At 42.0% G+C, this 23874-nt stretch overlaps 1 protein-coding gene and 1 non-coding gene across 5 annotated transcripts in view; one reads left to right on the plus strand and one right to left on the minus strand.

Annotated features, from left to right (window-relative positions):
• The window catches only part of Rfc1 (replication factor C subunit 1), a 73717-nt gene that overhangs the window by 27736 nt on the left and 22107 nt on the right, over positions 1–23874 (minus strand). For all 4 annotated transcript variants that reach the window (XM_032916161.1, XM_032916160.1, XM_032916159.1 and 1 more), the window contains exons 3-8: positions 20995–21070; positions 18023–18145; positions 9260–9492; positions 8345–8422; positions 2839–2916; positions 1716–1803 (exon numbers count right to left, since the gene is read on the minus strand). In XM_032916161.1, the coding sequence (XP_032772052.1) occupies positions 1716–1803; positions 2839–2916; positions 8345–8422; positions 9260–9492; positions 18023–18145; positions 20995–21070 (676 nt within the window). The remainder of the gene's footprint in view (positions 1–1715; positions 1804–2838; positions 2917–8344; positions 8423–9259; positions 9493–18022; positions 18146–20994; positions 21071–23874) is intronic.
• On the plus strand, positions 22641–22744 carry LOC116913011. The gene has a single exon (XR_004389565.1). It is a non-coding gene; the product is annotated as a small nucleolar RNA SNORA77 (small nucleolar RNA).

A 23874-nucleotide genomic window follows, 5' to 3' on the forward strand; every position in this document is an offset into this window, starting at 1 on the left:
TTCTGTAGCAGTGAGAAACCCCAAATCCTGAGTCATCAAGGCTGAAAAGTACCACACAAGCAGATTTACCTCTATAATCAGTTCATCTATTATTAGTCCCCCACATCTGCAGGCTCCACTCACGGGTCAGCCAGCCATGAAGAGAAAATACTTTAATTGTGTATATACAAACTATGTACATCTATCCTGATGACGATTGTCTAACAATCAGCACATAACTACTTACATACCATTACACTGTATGAAAGTAATCTAATAATGGTTTAAAGTATATTGGAAGCCAAGCTGTCTGTAAACTATATGTAAATTCTACCCTTTTGCATAAAGAGCCTGAGTGTCCACTGACATGGGAACCCACATGGGTCATGAAACTAATGTTTCACAAACAATGAGGGGGCATCTAGGCCATAGGTTTGTATCCCAACTACTCAGAAGGCAGTGGCAGAAAGACTGTGGCTTTAAGTGTAAAACACAGAATGATTCAAGTCCAGCCTGGATAACTCAGTAGAACCTTATCTCAAAGTAAAAAGTAAAAAGAGAGCTGAGAATATAGCTCAGAAACATCACTTAAGTAGCATGTGCAAGGCCCTAGATTTAATCCCTTGTATAGCAAAGAAAACAGAACAGGGTAAGAAAAGGCAAGGGGTGGGTGACTGCATCAGTAGATGGTGCAGTATCAGGACCAATGCAGAACAGGCCATCCAAGATAATCTGAAGAGCTTCAGATGGTCTGACGACCCAGAGGCTGACCCTGTGACACTTCCTCTAACATGAAAAGCTCAAGGCACCCCACAATAAAACACACATACCAATGGGTACTCATACATTAACAAAGTGTATCTCAATACAGTCTTCATAACATTAAATGCAGAAGGGCGTTCTCCTCCAGTATTTAGCTTTCAAAGTGCAGATAATCTTTGACTTAGGACTGTTCAACTTAAAAGCTTTCAACTTTATCTTAGAGGCAAAGGGGAGAGGGGATGGGCTAGGGTTGTGGATGGGAGACCAGGAAGGCAGACAACATTTGAAATGTAAATAAATAAAACAGCCAATAAAGAAAAAGTTTTCAGGCTGGAGAGATGGCTCAGCAGTTAAGAGCACTGACTGCTCTTCCAAAGGTCCTGAGTTCAATTCCCAACAACCACATGGTGGCTCACAACCATCTGTAACAGAATCCAGCAATGCCCTCTTCTGATGTGTCTGAAGAGAGCAACAGTGTACTCACATAAAATAAATAAATCTTTAAATTAAAAAAAAAAAAACCCTATGTCTATCAATTTAAAAAAAAAGAAAAAGAAAAAGTTTTCAACTTTTTAATGGTACAAAAGAAACATACGAACAGCAGAGAGATGGCTAATTTTGAGGTTTGATTTTATAGGAATGTGACTGTCAATCAGACTGCCATCTCTGTGGGTTCCACATGCATGGATTCGGCAGCCTCTCCAGTATGAGGCATCAGAAGTGAGATTCCCCAGTGCGCTATGCTGCTGACACCCACAGGCTGGACACTCAGCTGCATTTCTCACTAGGACATGACTCAACTGCTGACAGAGGCTTGGAGCACAAGCACATCATGAGCCTAGCAGTATCGTCATCTAAATGGAGCAGTCAAACAGTTCTCTGAAACGTCCACCAGACAACTGGTGAGAGAGAGGAAGGGCTAAGCAAAGCTAGCAGCATTCGCTTCTGCAGAGACAGGCGAGCGCCATCTTTACCGTTAGCAGGGCTCTTCTGCTTTGCTGCTCTGCTTAACTCAGCTTTGGCAGGTGAAAATGATTCTCCCTCTTCAGAGTCCTTTCGAGCCTAAAACAAGTTTAAAAAGTGTCAGAAGTATTAAGTAATAGGAAAACTATTGCTATAAAATGTGCTGTTAAAACGAATTAAATTTTAAATTTAAGGGTCACCTTCCAAACCAGCAAGATACCACAATAAACTGCCATCCATTTATCCACAAAAATTACCACAGCAAAGGAAATGTTTAATTATTTCATTTCACTGATAAGGAAACATGTGGAAGATTATGGCAATAATTCAATAGACACCTTGCTTCACCCAAGTCTCCTAACCCGGAAATGGAAGTCTTATTAGTCTTCCTTTATCTCAACTCCCAAACTACTAATACAATATTATGCAGCTGCATACTAAAATAGAAACAAACAAAACAAAACAAAAGCAGGAAAAAATGATAGTGATGACTCAGAGGTTAAAAGCATGAACTACTCACTCTTCCAGAGGTCCTGAGTTCAAATCCCAGCAACCACATGGTGGCTCACAACCATCTGAAATGGGATCTACTGCCCCCTTCTGGTGTGTCTGAAGACAGCTACAGAGTACTCATAAATAAATAAGTAAATCTTTTTAAAAATCCCTTTGATAATAAAGGTAAAAGCCACTGTGTGAGGCAAGCTCTGCTTTATTTCTTGAAACCTTTTAGAAACAATAACATTGTAAATGAATTTGCACACACACACACACACACACACACACACACACACACACTCACACACACACACGCACACTGTAAATTTAAACCATGTAGCTAGTGGGAAGGCTCAGCAGATAAAGCCATCGTCCCACATATTGCACCTACACAGGGACCTGAGTTCTGATTCCCAGCACCCCTGGGAAAGCCAAGCATGGCAGTGCACTCCTGTAACTGCAAAGCTGGGAAGGACACACAGGAGGATCCTGGAGGCTCACTCCCTGGTCAGCCAATTTAGAAGAAATGGGAAGCTCCAAGGTAACTGAGGTGGAGGGTGAGACCCGACATCTATCTCTGGCCTGCACATGTACACACATGTACACACATGTACACACATACACATGCCATAATGCTACCTTTTTGGTCTTAGGTTCTTCATCCAACAAGGCCAGTGTTCTTGCAAATTCTTCATCTTCATGCAACTGCCTCTCCAGCTATAAAAAGCATAACACAGTAAGATGCTTTTGGCTTTTGTACCTAAAAGTTTTTAAATGTGTAGTTCATATGTTTAGAAAAAAACAGAAAAACTTCCTAAAAATAAGTCAAGTATCACATGCTCTACAGCATAATAAAGTTAGCATGTTTCAAATGTGTTTATTTCATTTTTAATCATTTATTGTGTATGTGGGTATGCATGCCATGGCACAGGTGAGGAGGTCAGAAGACAACTTGTAAGAGCTGTTTTTCTCCTTTTGAGCCCCAAGTACTGAACTCCAGCCCTCAGGCACCTTTCATCTGCTGAGTCATCTTACTGGCCAATGGAGGTGCACGTGCTAAAGTGGAATTTCTTCATAAAATCTGAGGTCACATTCTCTCTTAATGTTCTTAGTATAACTGTCCTCCTCATTATGTTTTATGCTTTATTTGTTGGAAGGAAAATCTCATGTGTATACTTGCATCTATATGTGGGTACGTACACGAGTGCAGAGACCAGATGAGGGTATCAGATCCGCTGGCACTGGAGGTATGAATAGCTCTAAGCTACTGACACTGGTGCTAGCGAATAAACTCAGGTCCTCTACAAAGTCATTACTAGCTCTGAGTCATCTCTCCAACCTCGCCCACCCATCTTTTCTTTTTTTTTTTTAAGATAGGGTCTTACAACACAGTGGCTGGCTAGGAAGTCAGGATGTAGACCAGGATGGCCTCAAACTCACTGAGATCAGCCTGTCTCTGCCTCCAAAGTGCTGGGATTAAAGGCATGCACCACCGCGCCTGGCTTATCCTCTCCCAGCCACCCTTGTGGAAGGCCCTGTCTCATTATGTCGTCTGGATGGTATGGAAGCTTTGCTACACCAGGCTTTGGACTCCTGAAGATCATGGAGCTCTGCCTGCCTGTGGCTCTTCCTCTTGAGTACTGAAGTTAAAGTGTGTCCAACACACCCAGCTTGCTTCATGTGTTTGAAGCTCTAGAAGAATCTCTGGATTGAATCTCAACCTAAGGGGCTGAAAATATGGCTCAGCAGTTAGGAGTACATACGGCTCTATAAGACAGCCCAGGGTAGGCTCCCAGGACCGGTGCTGGTAAGTTCAAAACTGTTCTGTAACTCCAGCTCCAAGGAGCCTGATGCCTCTGACCCCAACTGGCAACTGTACCCATGCTCACACCCAAAACACACACACACACACACACACACACACACACACACACACACACACACACACACACACAACACACACACACACACACACAGATAAGTAAAAATAATAAACCTGTTTAAAAATCTCAATCTATAAGAAAAATAATCACCATAAACAGGAAACCTAAGAAATTTAAATTTTTGTATCTAATCTAGGGAGATAGCTGAGCAATTACGAGCTCTTGGTGCTCTTCAGAGGACCCTACTTAGACTCCCAGCGCCTCCAAGGCAGCTCACGACTGTTTGTAACTCCCGTTCCAAAGACCCCTACTTTCTCTCCCAGGCCCCACATCCCCGGGCACACTGTGGTACAAATATCTATGTAGACAAACCCCCATATGCATAAAATAATAAAACAATTTACAGAAGAGTATTTTCTGTGTGTATGATAGTAAGAACAGACAAACACCATCAGCACTTTAACTACCAGGGCTCTATCAGCACAGAGACACCAGAAGCGCCTATCACTGCCAAACACTTCTGCTTTCAGCAGAACAGAGCTGAAGACCAAACAACGAAACACACTTCTCATTTTAAACTCACCTCATGTGCCTGGTAAACCTAACCGCCCAGCCTAGTATCCAACAAATCTTACATTATTCAAACAAGAAAAGTCTGCAAACCACCCAGTCTGAAAGAAGGCTGAAAGCTAGGACAAGCTTGATGAGAATGCAGTAAACACGTTCTTCCTGGTAATTAAGAAATGAAGTAGCCACACTGGACAAATAGATCACTAGAAGAGGCCACATGCTTACTTACCATGTGCAAGCTTCTCCATTTCAACTCCACTAGCAAAAAGTGTATGAACCCATGCAAAGTAGGGATAAAGGAAGCAGACAGGGCACCCTTACGTGCTTCCTTTACTAGTATCTCTTCTCTACAAATGAACTATATACCTAATGACTGAAGTCAATGTGAACATCTTAATCACAGAAGTAACTGCAACTCTACTAGCAGCATCCAAGGGTTTCTTAACAACACCACTTTTCCACATCATACTCTGTATTATATTTATGGTAACAGAGATTCTGGGTGTTTTAGAAGGAACTGATATACTGATATACTTCCATTAGAAAATGCCAGGCAGGGCTGGAGAGATGGCTCAGCGGTTAAGGGCACTGACTGTTCTTCCAGAGGTCCTGAGTTCAATTCCCAGCAACCACACGGTGGCTCACAACCATCTGAAATGAGATCTGATGCTCTCTTCTGGTGTCTGAAGACAGTGACAGTGTATTCACATACATAAAGTAAATAAAAATAAAAAACAAGGAAGGGAGGGAGGGAGGGAGCCAGGCAGTGCACACCTTTGATCCCAGCACTTGGGAGGTAGAAGCAAGTGGATCTCTGAGTTTGAGACTAGCCTGGTCTACTGAGCTAGTTGCCGGATAGCCAAGGCTACACAAAGAAACCCTGTCTCAGAGGAAAAAAGGAAAGGAAAAAGGAAAAAGGAAAAAGGAAAAAGGAAAAAGGAAAAAAAGGAAAGGAAAGGAAAGGAAAGGAAAGGAAAGGAAAGAGGAAAGGAAAGGAAAAAGGAAAGGAAAGGAAAGGAAAGGAAAGGAAAGGAAAGGAAAGGAAAGGAAAGGAAAGGAAAGAGGAAAGGAAAGGAAAAAGGAAAGGAAAGGAAAAAGGAAAGGAAAAAGGAAAGGACAGGACTTATTACTTATAACTTATTACTTGGTTATAGCATGTAGTAAAGGACCCTGTGTTTAACACAATGTTTATTGTAATTGACTTCATGTGGCATTTGATATACTGACTTCAGTATTTGATAATGGACAGTTACCATGAATAAAGAGATGTAAAACTGGGGACGGGATTCTTAGAAGATAATTAGGAAAGACTATCAATGATTAACACCCTGAAAGTCTTTCATTAGATTAATAATTTACCCAAAGAGTCTAAAAGAATGTGATAGAAATAGGAAAACAGGGGACTGTGATATCCTTTGGTTCTTTGGAAAAAAGTAGATAATCCTCTACTGTTCGGCAAAGATAAGGCAAGTTAGGTTCCTGAGAATGACTTCACATGGCCACTCTTACTACAGTGAGTCATCAGGACACCTGGTTAGAGATAATATAATTCCATATAACCAAAAACAAGGAAGATGTTTTGGTTTTGGTTTTTGTTGTTGTTTCACCATATAGTATGGCTCACCATATAGTATTGGCTGGTCTGGGACTTGCTATGTAGACCAGGCTGGCCTCAAGCTCTTTTAGAGATCTGTCTACCTCTGCTGGGACCACCATACCCAGCTAAAGAATATTTGTAAAACACTAAGTGTGAAGTGTCCAGCTAACAATATGAAGAACCATACATGGTTTGTCCAGGGTACTACAACAAGCGCTGAGACATAACAGCCCTGGGGACAGGACTTGAAAGCTACATATAGAAGGCATTTTTATCACAATTTCAATAAACAGTAACAGTCCTGGGAGTTTAGGAACAGGACACCCACTCTAAGAAACAGGGAAGGGGTCCACAAAGCCCTAACAAAGCTTTAGACGATGAGCACTCCCGGTGAACTTCATCCGTACTCAGCATCTGCAAACGCCAGCTCGTCCAGTCTTCCCACCCCTTTCACCACTCCCTTAGTCCCCTCTGCCAGTCCTCTTCATCTCCAATCTGAAGACCAACCCTAAAAGTGTTTTTCTTCAGTTTTTCTCCTCAAGGTCATACAGGTGTACAAGTATTAAGCCCCACACAAATGCTAATCACTTCCAAATACGCAACTTCAGCTGAGTGCTAGGCTGTCTCCTCATTCCTCCACTACCTCCTCTTTTTAGTTCATTAATGTGTATCTGTGTGTATGCATGGGTGTTCAGGTGGCGCACAGAGAACAACTTTTCTTCTACCTGTACATGGATCCCAGAAATCAAACTCAGGTGGCCAGGCTTCCATGTCAAGCGCTTTAAACTGAGCCATCTCATGGCCCCCAGCACAGAACTCCTAACTTCTCTGTACCTGCATCCTGTGTTCTGATCTTCGTAACAGCATCACTGTCCATCCAGCTGCTCAGGTCATCTCTTACCATCTCTCCCACTTCCACCCTGACACAAGCCAACATCTGCCATACCCTAGCAATCCCACGCTGGTCTGCTTTTGCTCATGCCCAACCACTGGGAAAGACTTCCATTATCCTGTCTGCATTACAGAAGCCAGTATACTTAAGACCCACCAAGTCATGCCACTTTATTAAAGACTCCAATGTGTCTATCTCACAGAAGCTAAATCTGAAGTCCTAACCAATCAAAGCCCTTTTCCTAGGTACTGGAGACCCATTGTGACCTACAGGACTTGCTGGTAGCTACCCGTCCAAATCACCTAACTTCCTTCTCACTCATTTGTGTAGCCATACTGATCTCCTGAGCACACTTCCTCTTTATGATGCTTACCCTTGCGGTCCTGTGCTTAGTGGGGACTTGAGTAGTCAGCAGTGGCTCCCTGTGCTTCATTCTCTGAAACAATGCACTCCCTCCCTACCTGGAACTCCGCTTGCCCTCTTTGCATGCTTGTGACTTCCCAGCATCTTGTTTTCCTCCTTGTAATCACCTACTACCTACAGCCAGGCTAGGAACTCAATAAGTGATCAATAAATCCTCTTCAAATAAGGGTTTACAGCTCTAACCAAAAGCAGGTTTCTAAGTCAGTGTATATAGTAACTAAGGCCACTGGACAGGGTATGTATGCTCAGAGTGAAAGCAAAAAGAAGACAGGAGAAAATGAAATTCTTTCAAATACACTAAGAAGCCTCCTATTCACAGAACTTCATAACTTTTACATAAATAAGTATGTTAGAAACATCATTTATATTCTACAGGAACTTATATTCTCATATACTTTATTTTTTACACTGAACTCCTAATGAGGCTCAATTTAAAATTAGACTAGAGCAATCTTGAGCTAATCATGGCTGTGCACCACTACAATCCCAATACTCAGGAAACTAAGGCAAAATTGTGAGTTCAAGGCCAGCCTAGCCTACACAGTGAATTCTGGTCCTGCGATGGATAGACGGATGGATGGATGGATGGATGGATGGATGGACGGACAGATGGACAGATACACGGGGATGGACACATACAGACAAACAGATATACAGACAGACAGACAGAACTTATTTAAAAAGAGAAAAGGATTAAAACCACCTTGACTGTTTGCCTGGCTAACATGAGTTCCAAGCTAACACGGAGCGGACATTGATAATTAACTGCGACGGTTATACCTCTGCATCTTCATCAAGCTGCAGCTGCTTGGCGATGGCCTCATCATTTAATCTGGAATCATCTGGGGTTTGAGAAGACTGTATTCCAAAGAAAATCAAACAAGATAAGCATAAATCCAGCTAAAAATAAAGTTTTGGGCTTTTTGTTTTTTGTTTTTTTTTCTTTTTTCTTTTGGAAACACTAACTAAACACATTAGTGAGAAATAGGCCACAATCCATGCAGCCAAAGTCAAGTTTGTGGCTGTCCTGGTAACATCCAATCTCATAAAGACTACTCTACAGACAGATGACTATCATTTTGTTCTATTGATATGTTCAAAAGAAGTGTGCACAGCACCCACACTACAGGTTAATGCTTTGGCCAGCGAAACAGTCTAAAATATTAGCAAATCACTGTAAGCATGGACAGTCATGAAGGCACAACAAATCAGAGCACACTACAGCTGATGTACCTATAGGTCCATTTCCTAAATGGCCAGGGAAGAACGAATTCAGTATCTGTCAAACTAAAGATCAGCATGGGTATTATCCCATTTCAAAATACAATTGTGTAAATCAACAATAAAAAAAGTTTACACTTTGAAAATTCCATTTAAACTCTAAGAACCAAGACTTTTTCGTATAGTTAAATGTTTTCCTGCTTTCGAGTACAACACACACACACATATTCTAATTCCCATATCTTCCAGAATGAGGATGATATTTATCTACATCACACAAAACTATCTCTATTAATAAAGCATGTTTACTTTATGGATCCCAAGGTTAGTATCCATGAATGGATATCAATTCCATTATGTAGCACAGGCTGGCTACACTAATGCTCTTGCCTCAGTCTCCCAAGTGCTGAAGCTTTGGTGAACACCAGCACACCCAGCAACTCTCACATTCTTGCTTGCAAGCCAAACACTTACCTCTTTCTTTTTGCTCGCCACCATCTTCTTCCCAGATCTCTGGACACTTTCAGTTCCAAAATAATCAAGCACTGATGTCGGTGTTAGTTTTATTGGTGATAACGGTTTATTCTTAGTCTTAGTGTTTTCTTCATTCTTTTTCACGTTTGATGCTCCAAGGTAACTATTTGTAGATACTCCATTCTCTTTTGATTTGGAGGCTGCCTTTTTACATAAAAAGTCATCGTCTTCATCTTAAATGGAAAATATTTTTGATAAAGCATAGGTCTTAATTATATAAACTAATCATTTTTACCAGCTTTAAAAAAATAAACACCTAATACCTTGAGTTGTTTTCTTCTTTCTATCCTCTGGATCTAACAGACACTCTGCCCTTTACAAGGGCCAGGTCTATGGCTGGCTGCACAAACATTCATAACACACCTACTATATACCAGGCACTGAGGATACAACTAAGGGCTAAGAAAAGATACAGCAGTGAAAGATGCATTCCCAGACCTCACAGAATGCATAGTCTCCAGGAAAAAAAGATACATTAATTTTATACATATTTACATACATGTATGTGTATATAAACAAATACACACATTTTATCTTCAAGCTGCATGAAGAAAAAGTGAAACAAATAAAAGTAAGGAGTGATTAAGGATACAAGAGGCCTGAAGTCCAATCTCCAACAGTGACTCTGTACCTCCAAAAAATGAATGATTAGAGAGGGGATAATTCAGTGGAAGAATACCTGCATAGCACACATAGGAGACCCTAGGTTCATATCCCAACACCATAAAGGAAAAGGAAATAGAAGAAAGGAAGAAAAAGGGAGAAGGGGGAAGGGGGAGGAGAAGGAGAAGGAGAGAAAATGTCCAAGAAACTGAGGGATGTTCTTTTTGATAAAAGCAATCATCAAAAAAGCCTATTCTTGGGAGCTCAAACTCAAGGCCTTATGTATACCAGACAAGTACTCTCCCCTTAGCTATAAGCCTTTGGTTTTTTATTTGGTTTTGGTTTTCTAGGTAGGGTTTCTCTGTGTATTCCATGGCTGTCTTGGAACTCACCAAGTAGACCAGGCTAGCCTTAAACTCAAGAGTTCCCCCTGCCTCTGCCTCCCAAGTGCTGGGATTAAAGGCATGCACCACCACTGGGCTTCTCAATCCTTTGGTTTTTGAGACAGAGTCTATGTAATTCTGGCTGGCCTTGACTTTCCTACATAGCCAGAGCTGACCTCCAACTCAAACTTCCTGCCCTAATGCTGGGATTTCTAGTATGACCTAACATACCTGACTAGGGAACATCTCTTTGATAAGCAACATCTGCACAGAGCCATGCAATGAAGACACCTCTAGCAACAACAGTCAGATAATGTGAACTGCAAGCCCCAGTTACAGTGCTCCCTTATAATGAGTGCTCCCAAGTTAAAGGCAGTGTGGCTGTAGGTAAGGATCAAATCCTATAGGACTCCCTAGCTGATAGAAAGGAACTCGGGTGGCAGCACAGAAGCCTAAGTAGCATAACACATGTTGGTTAAGTTTTGTCCTCTGGAGAAGACACTGCAGAGAGGAAGGCAAAGGTGGGGGCTCAGGAAGCCATCACAGCTCCAGACAAGATGCTGACTAGGGTAGTACACAGGGTGGTAAGAAGTCCAGACTGGCTACACACATAATGAAGGCTGACATCTAACGATTACCTAACCATTCATTTGGGTCCTTAAACCGTTTGCTTTGTTACATTTTATATCCAAAGGAAAAAAAATCCAGCATCCAGGGAGATGCCTCAGTGGGTACAAATGCTTTGGTGCCAATCCTGAACCTGCATTCCATCCCTGAGACCCCTGACTCCCACATGTGTTTTAACCTCCAATACTCACTGAGGCACATGCCCCCATACATACATACACACACACACACACACACACACACACACACACACACACACACACACACACACACACACACACACAATCCCATATGGGATACATTTTATCACCAGCCTCTTAAAAAAGCCTCCTTCCGGTTGGGGATTTAGCTCAGTGGTAGAGCGCTTGCCTAGCAAGCGCAAGGCCCTGGGTTCGGTCCCCAGCTCCGAAAAAAAGAAAAAACAAAAAACAAACAAACAAACAAAAAAAAAGCCTCCTTCCCCTTTCTGCTCCTCAGCTACCACATACTCCACACTGTTGTGTTCAGTCTTGTCTAAAGCCTAGATAGGATTAGAGAGAAGATGGCTCATGGTTAAAGGCATTTGTTCTTGCAGAGAACCCAGGTTCCATTCCCAGCATCTACACAGTAGCTCACAACCAGCTGTAACTCCAGCTTCAGGAGAATCCTATGCCCTCTTCTAGCTTCTGCAGTTACTACACACAAGTGAGATATATACATATACATATATATATACATATATATATACATACATACATACATACACACACAAGCAAACAAACATAACCACAAAAATTAAAAAATAAGTACTTTTTAAAAGAAAATATTATAAAAAAATTTATTCTTTAAAAAGTCCATAAATAGCTGGAGGGAAGGGGTGGCACACACCTTTAATCCCAGCACTTGGGAAGCAGAGGCAGGTGGATCTTTGAATTCTAGCCCAGCCTGGTCTATGAGCAAGTTCCAGGACAGCCAGGACTACATAGACAAACTAAGCCATGGGTGGGTGGGTGAGGACACCATAAACAAAGCAGCCACGTAATGAAGTGTCTGAAAATACTATCCAAGCACTTTGCCATAGTGATGGAAATCTAACTACCATAACAGTCTGTAAGTCACGGGACAAGGCATCCTGTCATGGTGCCTGGATAAAATCAAAACCTCAAGAAAGAACAACTCTGTCTCTACACCAACTAGCCACCTTAACCCCCCTCAGTCTTTAGTGGTTCTAAGGCTTATGTACAAAGAAGGCAACAGAGGCTCTGTGGCCAGTTATGGTGATACAGCCCTATAACTCCAGCGCCCAGGAAACTAAGGCAGGAGTAACTCCAGTGAGTTCTAGGCCAAAAAGAATCCAACAGTGTAACTTGCTTCCTACAAAGACACAATCACTTAACAGGTTTTGCTTGGGCCATCCTCAAGTAACATAAACCTTCTATAGTCCTGAACAATGTACAGGTAAAACATTCCTGTTTTCTAGTAAAGCTGATTTGTTTCTGTCTGTTAGAAGCCAAAGCAAGCTGTTTTCTCCTCCCCAAAAGCTGTAATGAAACTCTGATAAACAGATCCAAGTCAGATTTCTGACAACTACTTGAAAATCAAAGGCAACTCAACACTTAAAATTTCCCTCCAGGATATTTGTCTCCTTGTAAAAACACCATTTATTTTTATTTATAGACAACATAATCTCAAGTGCGGTAACAACGACCGACTAAACTAGCATTTTCCAACACAGAGTAGAGGAATTGCCTGGGAGAGGAGATGGCACTGCCACTCTGAGTTAGCTACACTCATCTGTTTGGAAGGATAATGATGAGAGAGAAGGGAAAAATGGGAAGGTCTGCAATCAAATCTATTTACAAGCCAAGCAGGACAAACAAATCTAATTCTGGAGCTCCTGCTGCTCAGTTTGGCCTCTGCAGATGGATCTGACTGCCCTGATGCTACGATTCTCTTGCCTTTGGTCTGGAACATTCCAGAATCCAATTAACAGGGAGATTTCATTAGAAAGATTAAAAATAATTGACTTAGCAACAAGTGAAATCTAAGTAGGGAAACTGGAGTGCAAAGTGTACATATAAAGTGCCTTTTCACCGCTTCTCGAATCAAACCCTGCACTGTCATCTTGGTTTGGAAGGGTAGAGGAAGGTTCAGTTGTTAAGGCTAAAAAATACATGTTATCTAAATGAATAGAAAAGCACTGAGCAGATACCTAGGTTCATGGGTGTGCTAAGTGAGACAGACAGTCTCTGCAAATAAGCAGAAGAGCAAAACTGATGGAGAGGCCAGGGGTCTCATTAATGAATGAGCAATAAACCCTCTCAGGGTCAAAGCAAGTCAGTGAAAAGGTTTCTCTCTTTTGTGTATGCTAGGAAATCACACTCCACACTGTCCATCCTGTTGGAAGTGGCACAGGCAAGTTAAGACACTGAATAATGAAAAAGTAGCATTCACCGAGTTGATTTAAAAATGTTAATCTAACTACTTCAGTCAAGCTCAAAATCTCTAAACTTAGATTCTTTTATGTAAAATCCTAATATGCAAATTAGTATTGATTCTCAAAAACTATAATCAAATCAACAGACAGTTCTCTTAAGAGACATTTCCTGCTACAACCGTTCCATACTTCACTGGCAGCATCTATAAGAAGCTCTCAAACACATAGATTATGCTTGTTGCTGCATACACAAAACTGCCTAACTCTAAAATTAAGCAAAGAAAAATATTATACCAATCCCTAATGATATTTTCTGCTATTTTCCCAAGTTTTGGTTATGAACCTTATAGGGCACCCTAGAAAGTATAGCACCTCCACTTTTTCCCCCAAATTAACCCTCATCATATAAGTATACTTCCCAAAGCACTGCCTCCAGAATTACTGTAAAGTTAGCATTAAGAGAAATGAAGACAAAGAAAAACTCTAATTTCTTCAATCAAACAGCAGCTGCTGGTGAAACTGAGTAAGGCAGCCTTTGGCAATCAAACTCAAGGCCTATCATTTCATTAAAAACTAAAAAGTAAGCACATTCAGTACAACAAGTAATGGTTAGCTACAAGCATTGTTTTCCTTTTTCTGTAAATTGGGAAATTAATGAGGCTAAACTCATTTTTTAAAATTTTGACAAAGACTATAGGACAGATTTAATCAAAGTGATGATAAAATATTCCTAAAGCTGAACTGTAAGCCTGGATGCTTACTAATATAAACAAAAATACTTGGCATGCATACGATCCCTTCCGTCCTTCTCAGAAAGCTTAGAAAGCACTGCACGGAGCACTGCATGGAGCAAAGGCAGCTCAAAGTTGAAGAGCACATAGTCTGGTCCCCAGCAAGCACAAAAGGCAGCTCACAACTGCCTGTAATCTAGCTCCAAGGAATCAAATGCCTTCTTCTGGCATCCGTGGGCATCAGCATTTACATGAACACACGCCCTCCAGAACAGACCACAAACATACATAATTAATAATGAAATCAAATTATTTTTTAAAGTACTACACAACAGAAATAAAGTGTAGGCCATATATATATATATATATATATATATAATCAAAATAGCCACATTTTAAAAAGATAAAGACTGTACAACAATGCCAAGCAACCAGAGCTTCCAGGGACTAAGCCACTACCTAAAGACTATACATGGACTGACCCTGGACTCTGACCTCATAGGTAGCAATGAATATCCTAGTAAGAGCACCAGTGGAAGGGGAAGCCCTGGGTCCTGCTAAGACTGAACCCCCAGTGAACTAGACTGTCGGGGAGGGCGGCAATGGGGGGAGGGTGGGGAGGGGAACACCCATAAGGAAGGGGGGGAGGGAAGGGGATGTTTGCCCGGAAACCGGGAAAGGGAATAACCCTCGAAATGTATATAAGAAATACTCAAGTTAATTAAAAAAAAAAAAAAAAAAAAGATAAAGACTGGGTACTGTACTCAGAGACAGAGTGTAGGTCTAGCATGCTCAAAGCCCTAGGTTTCATTCCTAGCATCTAAAACAAAAATGTAAAAACAAATCAAAAATTTGGGTTTTGTTCTGCTTTTAGTTTTGTTGTTTTTCAGATAGAGCCTCGCTATAGCCCTAACTGACCTGGAACTCACTGTCATAGGGTTTTACTGCTGTGAACAGACATCAAGACCAAGGCACCTCCCTCTTAGACAGCATTTAATTGGAGCTGGTTACGGGTTCAGAGGTTCAGTCTATTATCATCAAGGCAGGAAGCATGGAGCGTCCAGACAGGCGTGCTGCAAGAGGAGCTGAGAGTTCTATATATACTTATCATAGCTGCTATGAGACCGGCTCCCAGGCAGCTAGGGTGAGTGTCTTAAAGCCCATGCCCACAGTGACACACCCATTCCAACAGGGCCACACCTCCTAATGGTGCCACTCCCTGGGCCAAGCATATAGAAACCATCACACTATGTAGTCTCACAGGGATCTACCTGCCTCTAATTTCCCAAGCACTTGTATTAAACGCTTGTGGCACCATGCCCAGCAGCAATGGTTTGAACTCAAAACCAAGTAAACAGGACACAGTGTTGCATGCCTGAGGTCTCAGCACTGGGAGGAGGAAAGCAGGGTGATCAGAATCAAGATCGCCCTTAGATCCACAGACTAGGCTAAATGATAGTCTGTCTTCAACATAGAATATCACTAGTTTCTACATTTCAACTTTATGGGGCTGGAGAGATAGCTCAGCAATTAAGAGCACACACTGCTCTTACAGAGAACCCAGGTTCAATCTTAGCCTCCACATGGGAGCCCACAACCATCTGAAACTCCAGGAGTTCCAAGGGATCTGACATGCTCTTCTGGCCTCTTCAGGCACCAGGATCAAACATGGTGCAAAGTTATACAAGAAGGCAAAACACATAAAATGAAATAAAAAATATAATTTTAGAATCCTATGGGGAAAATAGAATACCATATAAGCATCATAGTAGGTGGGTATGATAGCTAATCTGCCAACCTGAGGAGACCTAGAATCACACGGGGTCAAAACAGGCCTTTGAGTGAAATACAGATTGAGAGAGGTGGAAGATCCACTGTGAGCAAGACTAATCTGGGCTCTATGATCTTGGAGTGATGAGAAGAAGGCAAGATGAGCAGACATTCACCCCTCTCTGGTTCAGAGTATTGTATCACAGCAACAGAAATATAACTACCATAATGGGTACGTTGTACCCCAAAATTTTTAACTAAAACAAGGACAATGCTTTCTTTTACACACACATGCCATGGGCTGAATGGAATGAGTCAGATGTGGTAGCACACACCTGTAATCCCACACTTGGAGAGGCTGAGATAGGAGGACTGCTGTGAGTTCAAGGCCAGCCAGGGTTATAGAGCAAAACCAGGTCCACAAAAAAAAAAAAAAAAAAAAAAAAACAGAAGAAGGGGAGGGGAGACTATAATGGAGAAGGGAGAAGAGACTGTCTACTGGAGGGAGAGGAGACTGTCTACTGGAGGGAGAGGAGACTGTCTACTGGAGGGAGAGGAGACTGTCAGTGGAGGGAGAGGAGACTGTCAGTGGAGGGAGAGGAGACTGTCTACTGGAGGGAGAGGAGACTGTCTACTGGAGGGAGAGGAGACTGTCAGTGGAGGGAGAGGAGACTGTCTACTGGAGGCAGAGGAGACTGTCTACTGGAGGGAGAGGAGACTGTCTACTGGAGGGAGAGGAGACTGTCTACTGGAGGGAGAGGAGACTGTCAGTGGAGGGAGAGGAGACTGTCTACTGGAGGCAGAGGAGACTGTCAGTGGAGGGAGAGGAGACTGTCTACTGGAGGCAGAGGAGACTGTCTACTGGAGGCAGAGGAGACTGTCTACTGGAGGCAGAGGAGACTGTCTACTGGAGGGAGAGGAGACTGTCAGTGGAGGGAGAGGAGACTGTCAGTGGAGGGAGAGGAGACTGTCTACTGGAGGGAGAGGAGACTGTCAGTGGAGGGAGAGGAGACTGTCAGTGGAGGGAGAGGAGACTGTCAGTGGAGGGAGAGGAGACTGTCTACTGGAGGGAGAGGAGACTGTCTACTGGAGGGAGAGGAGACTGTCTACTGGAGGCAGAGGAGACTAACAGAAGAGGGAGAGGAGACTGTCAATGGTCATAAAAGTCTCACATAAGATACTAGCATCTCTTCAGAAGACTACACTAAAAACTATCCTAGTGAATAGAGAATCTGTATTCAGAGCCTCAACTGAGCCTTTGTGTACCTAAATCAGAAGATACAGATAGCCTGGTCCACAGTTAAAGGCTACGCTATCTGCAACTGACATTTTCAGGGTGCTGGAAAGCTTAATCACACCACCTTTAGTTACACAGCCCTATTACCATACTGTTTCCCTTAACCCTCCCATGAATCCAAACTGTCACACAGGTAGCCATGTTAAAGGAACCTCTTAAATATTGCTCAGTGTACCTAAGCAGATATTTAGCAACAGTAAAAAAGCGTTAAAACCACTAATCTATCCCCATTTTAAGAAACACATCAGTCTATTAAATGTTTCAAAAAATAGTTCAAGGGCTGGAGAGATGACCCAATAGTTAAGAGGACTAGCTACTGCTGGGCGGTGGGTATGCACACATCTTTGATCCCACCATGTGGGGGACAGAGGAAGTTCAAGGCCAGCCTAGTCTACAGATCGAGTTCTAGGAAAGGGCTACACAGAGAAATGCTGTCCCAGGACAGGGTTTTGATCCCCAGCACCCATAGAAAGGCTCACAGCAGCCTATAACTCCAGTTCCAGGTGATGCAACACTCTTGTGTGGACCCCACAGGACAGACATATATGCAGACAAAACATCTATACACATAAAACAAAAATTCTTAGTTCCCATAGGGGGTGGGAATTTAGCTCAATGGTAGAGCACTTGCCTAGCAAGTGCAAAGGCTTTAGGGGTCAGTCCTGGCTCTGAGAAGAATAAAATAAGACAAAATATTCCCCCAGGGACAGGAATATAGCTCAGTGGTGGAGTGTTAACCTAGCATGCATGAAGTACTGGATTTGACCCTCACCAGTAACCAGACCTTTACCACACAAGAAATTTCAAAGATGATGATGTCCTTCCTCTGATAGATATAATTCAAAAAAGACAAAAGGAATACATTCAGTACCTTACCTGTCTCAGAAATATAGGTAACAGGATCCTTCCGAGAGATTTTACCAGGTTTAGAAGACACTGGCAATTTTTCTGATTTCTTTTTAGCATTTTTTACTTGCACTGTCTCCTCTGATTCTGAATCTACAAGAGAAAAATTAAAACTGTAAAAATATCAGTGTATTTTTAAAGTAGCCATTATAAGCCAATCCCCTAAGAAGCTTGTCTTGAATCTTTACATTACTTTATTTATTTATCCAGTAATAAACTCATGACTAGATTCATATCATATCATTATTATAACAATAGCCACAAACTAACTGGCTTAACAAACCACACATATGGCCAGAGACATGGTTCAGTTGGTAGAAGTCCCTGTTGCCAAGCCTGATAACCTAAGTTCAGTCCCCAGGAACCACACAGCAGGAGAAAGTCAACTCCCCCAAATTACTACCTGTCCTCCACACACACAATGTTATCACACCCACACACATTCAAAAGAAAAAGTCTACATAAATACATTATCTTTAACAGTTGTGAGCAATGGCTGACACAGGTGTCATGGGGGCATCAGCAGGGTTCCCTGGGGAAGAATCCATGTCTTTGCCATTTCCACTTGCCTAGCTGCTGCCAAGAAACTAAACATAATGGCAGGGGTAAGGGAGACTGACAGTTAAAGCTTGTCTGGGATTCAAGTGAGTTCAAGGCCAGCAGAAGCAACCTTAGTGACCTTTAAGAGAGCTATGGATATAGTTCAGAGGTAGAATGTCTACACAGCATATGCAACCATGTTCATCCCTTGGACCACACACATACTCACACAAATAAATATCCTCAAGCAGACAGAGTGCTACCATTTCAATGATTTCTGACCTCCTTACACATTTTTGTTATGGGAGTGAGGGATTAAGACAGACTCTCTCTAAGTAGACCAGGATGGCCTCAACCTCACAGGCCTCTCTGCCTACAAGTACTGAGATTAAAGGAGTGTGCCTTCCTACACTATTAATCTCTCTCCAAATCCCTTCTGCCTCCTACTCCTTAGGCGCATTGAGCCCGTCTTACTTTAGGGTCATCCGAGCCAACCTGCAGCTCTTCTTTCATTTTGCTCTACAGCCTAACAGAGTCACAGGTTCTAGGAATTAACTGTGGGTCTTTAGGAGACAGCACTCTAATTACTCTGCCTACTTGGACAGACTACGTAATACAATTTAGAGCAAAGCATAAGCACCTACAGGGCCTGGTACACAGCTCACCATTCATAAACTCACTGTCCTTCCTCTTCCTCTCTCTACATCTAAAAGTTTTGGTTGGTTTTGGGTTCTGGCTCTGAGACAGGTTTTCACCACAGCCCTGGTTGTTGGAGATCCACCTACATCAGCCTTCCAAGTGCTGGGATTCCAGGCTTGTGTTACCACATCCAGCTCATGCTGCTTTACATTGGCGCTTAACTTAACTGTTTCCAAGAGGAACACATATGCACACTCTCAATATCTCTATGATAAAGTGCACTGAGTAATACTAGAATACTCTGAAAAGTCAGTCCTGAGCTGTACGATCACTGTAAAAGTCACACAGCCTGCATGCTGCAACACACCTGCAGTCTTAGCTACTGCGCATGAGGCAGGACCAGCCTGGGCAACAACAGTAAAGCCCACCTCAAATATATACATAAAATCAAAATAAAGAACCAAAAAATTAACACCACACAAATGCTTCCTCAGCTACATTACTAAGCAGCCAGGGCAACAAGGGTAGCATCCATCTCGATAAATAAATAAATAAACAAATATCTAAATATCAAAATAAAGGATAAAATATTAACAATACACAAATGAAATGCTTCCTTAGCTACATTATTTTACATCCACCAGGCATTAACTGCACATGCCTTTAATTCCAGAATTTGACCATGTAGGTAAGATCAGGAATCCTGTCCTTATCAGCCATAGGGAACTTAAGGCCAACCTGGGCTACTTGGGACCTTGACTTAAATAAGGAAGAGGAGGCCAGATAAAATGAAAATTAAGTCAGGTGTGAAAGACTGCAGTTCCAGCTGTTTAAAAGCCTAAGCGACAACCTGTTTCAGTAATGCAAACAGAGCTGGGGATACAGCTCAATGGTAGAGTGCTTGCCCACCAGGCAGTGGGCCTCAGTTCAATCTGTGGCATTGCAAAAAAAAAATCAATGAATGAATGAATGAACAAAAGAACGAATGAACGAGAGAGACATGGGTTCCCGTTCTCAAAACTATATTTAAAGAAAATCCTTCAAATTGAGTTTATTACTTTTTTCTATAGAAATGAAATTACCAAGTCTTCCCATCACACATAGAAAATCAATTTTAATTATTTGCTTTGGGGCCAGTAAGATGGATGGTTCAGCAAATAAAGATACCTACCACCAAGTCTGATGATCTAAATTCAATTCACTAAGAACTACATAGTGATGAGAGAGAACAGACTCCTAAAAGTTGGCCTCTGACCTCCATGCATGCCATGGTACACATTCCCACAAACACAAATTAATTAATTAAATGTAACCAATATTTACTTCAATAGCAGCATTGTAATGAATTATAGTTGAATTTTTCAAATCCAACTTCTAAAAATTTCATCTTGAAAAAAATTGATGGAAATATTTTTTACAATACGGGGTGAGAATACAGATCAGAGGTAGAACACTAGCTTAGCACATGTAAGGCCCTGAATCTGATCCCTTCGACAGACAGACAGACAGACAGATGAGCAAGCCACACTCACAGTAAATCTGAGACCTGCTACATACTCTTTATCCCTCATAAAGAAACCTTCAGTACATTAAAATATATAGACTCCGTAGCTTTGCCATTAAGAACTGTTCCAAGGACTACCCACTGGGGCTCTCCCCACACAGTAATTACATTGAGACTTGTATGTCTCAGACATCAGTTTGGAGATGCAGTTACATGGGAAATAAAAAACTTTGAAGTCTTTAAAAGTCCTCAATATTACCTGAGTCATAGATGATCCTCTTTTTCTTGTTGTGCTGCTTTGGTCTGGAGGCATCCTCTTTGCAGGGATTATTAACCTGTAGACAATAGAAGGGCATAATTAGAACAAAGGAAGCCTGTGCAACTTAAGCATTCTCATTAGACCTGGGCTTAGTAGCTTCCAACTGAAGCAATTCTGCCCCATGGAGATGTCTGTTGATACTAGAGACACTGTTTATCACAGAGTGGGAGGCACAGATTTTATAGCACCTAGAATAATAATACATCATGTAACACTACACTCATCTAGCCCAAAATGTCAGGAATGCTCTTGCTGAACTGCATTAGGAGAGGAGATGTGGGCTGGAGAGATGGCTCAGCCGTTAAAGGCTAGGCTCACAACCAAAAATATAAGAGAGGAGATGTGGTTTGCAAATGCTTGGCCCAAGGAGTGGCACTATTAGAAGGTGTGCCTTGTTGGAGGAAGTGTGTCACTATGGGGATAGGCTTGGAGACCCTCCTCCAAGCTGCCTGAGGATCTGTCTGCTCCTGGCTTCAATTGGGTGAAGATGTAGAACTCAGCTCCTCCTGCACCATGCCTGCCTGGATGCTGCCTTCCCATCTTGATGATAATGGACTGAACCTCTGAACCTGTAAGCCAGCCCCAGTTAAATGTTGTCCTTTATAAAACTTACATTGGTCATGATGTCAGCTCACTGCAATAAGACCCTAACTAAACTGAAGCGATTCTGCCCCATGGAGACATCTGTTGATACTAGAGCCACTGTTTATCACAGAGTGGGAGGCAGAGGCTTTATAACATCTAGAATACACCATGTAACACAACACCCATCTAGCCCAAAATGTCAGGAACACTCTTGCTGAATTGCATCAGGAGAGGAGACTTACAGAAAAAAACTACACTATTATCAGCTACACACTCTAACTAACCCACATACAACAAAGAGTAAAAGGACGTCAGACATTGCAGGGTCAAGAGGCTTATTAGAGCCTGCACGTCCCTGAACGCCTTGGCCTCCAGGGTGGTACTACTGAAAGGGGGTGGAAGCTTCGGAGGTAGAGCCCAGTGGAAGGCCCTAAAGGGAGAAGAGGACCCAATCTCTTCTTCTGCTATTCTGTCTCTTGGTCATGAGGACCATTCCACTTTACCACATGCTCCCACCATGATGTGTTCCTTCGTCAGAGTCCCACAGCAATGAGGCAACAGGTCACAGATTAGAAACCTCCAAAACTCAGAGCCAAAATAACCTTTCTCTTTCTAAGTAGATTATCTCAAGGTATTTTGTGAGAGTAACAAGGCGGTGGACAATACACAGGACAGGTGCTTCCTAAAAATACAAGATAAAAACAGAAATAAGCTAAGCTGGCAGCCCATCACTAGCACGTGCATGCTGAAAATTTGAAAGCGGGCCAAAAAGGTTAAATATATTTATAAACATCACATTTCTAACATACTCATATTTCCAAAATGTATCAAGAAAGTAGACAAAAGAAAAAATGATCACTTAGATGAGAATATCTATGTACTTCTGTCCATTAAGATAGAATCTCAAGGGGTTGGGGGTTTAGCTCAGTGGTAGAGCGCTTGCCTAGGAAGTGCAAGGCCCTGGGTTCGGTCCCCAGCCCCGGAAAAAAAAAAAAAAAAAAAAAGATAGAATCTCAAGTGCTTTTTCCATCTGCCAAAGAAACAATCCGGGTGCTGTGGCTGCCTCCGCTTATCAGGGGCAATACAGCAGCCTGGGGACACAGCCTAAAAAAAAAAAAGAAAGAAAGAAAAAAAAAGAAAAAAGAAAAAGAAAAAAGATGAAAATAAAAGATAGAATTTCAAAAACATAAGAACAATCAATTAGTTTCAAAAAAACTAAGGCAAAGGAAGCATTACAATTTACACACACAACAAAGAAGTCGATCTGCAAAGTAAACTAAAGGCAAGTACAGTAACGGTAAAGAGCTGAAACAGACATCTAACCAAGTCATATCCTTCCTAGAGATTCTGCCCACACCTCCAGCTTTCTCACATACTATTTAATAAAATAGCTACAAGGACTTAAAAGGTAAACGTTTTGAAAGGCTAAAGAACCAAACCAAGAGATCACCTGCTGAACATATAACAAGAAGCAAGAATTTCAAGCCTGAGTTTGATCAAGATAACTACATGCTAAATCAAAAGAACCAACATTCTTGTGGGAAAATAACAGAATCCAATACAATAAAACCAAAATAATGAAAAAATAAAAAGACGACTTGTATGGTTACATCAAGACAATGAACCAGGGGCTGGAGAGATGGCTCAGGGGTTAAGAATACTGGCTGTTCTTCCAGAGGTCCTGAGTTCAATTCCCAGCAACCACATGGTGGCTCACAACCATCTGCAATGCCCTCCTCTGGTGTGTCTGAAGATAGATACTGTGTACTCATATATAAATAAAATGAATAAATCTTTAAAAAAAAAAAAAAAGACAATGAACCATAAAGGATCCAGATATCTGATCAAACATAACTCCTAAGTTTGTGTGAGGTGAAATAAAGACGTCCCTCCCCAAAGTAGTTGAGCCTTATCTTAGCTGAAGTCCTGAAAAGAAAAGCTGGCCCTCCTGGAATGAGAGAATTCTTCCTGCCTGACCTATAGCAAGGACATCTGCTTTTTCCTGCCTTTCCACTGGAACTGGACTATCACCTCTGTGGCCTCCAGCCTACTAGATTAGACAGACCCATGAGCTAGCTATTCTGATCCTCAGGCCTTACACCTGGACGGCAACTCTACCATCAGCTCTCCTGGGTCTCCAACTTACAAACTGCAAACCTTGTAGGCTTCTTCAACCCTCTGAACCTAGTAATGAAGTAGTTCATGAATTAGCCTTAGTAATGAATCTAGAGTTAT

This window comes from Rattus rattus, chromosome 11 (genome assembly GCF_011064425.1).
Source record: "Rattus rattus isolate New Zealand chromosome 11, Rrattus_CSIRO_v1, whole genome shotgun sequence".
In the NCBI taxonomy this organism is placed as follows: Eukaryota; Metazoa; Chordata; class Mammalia; order Rodentia; family Muridae; genus Rattus; species Rattus rattus.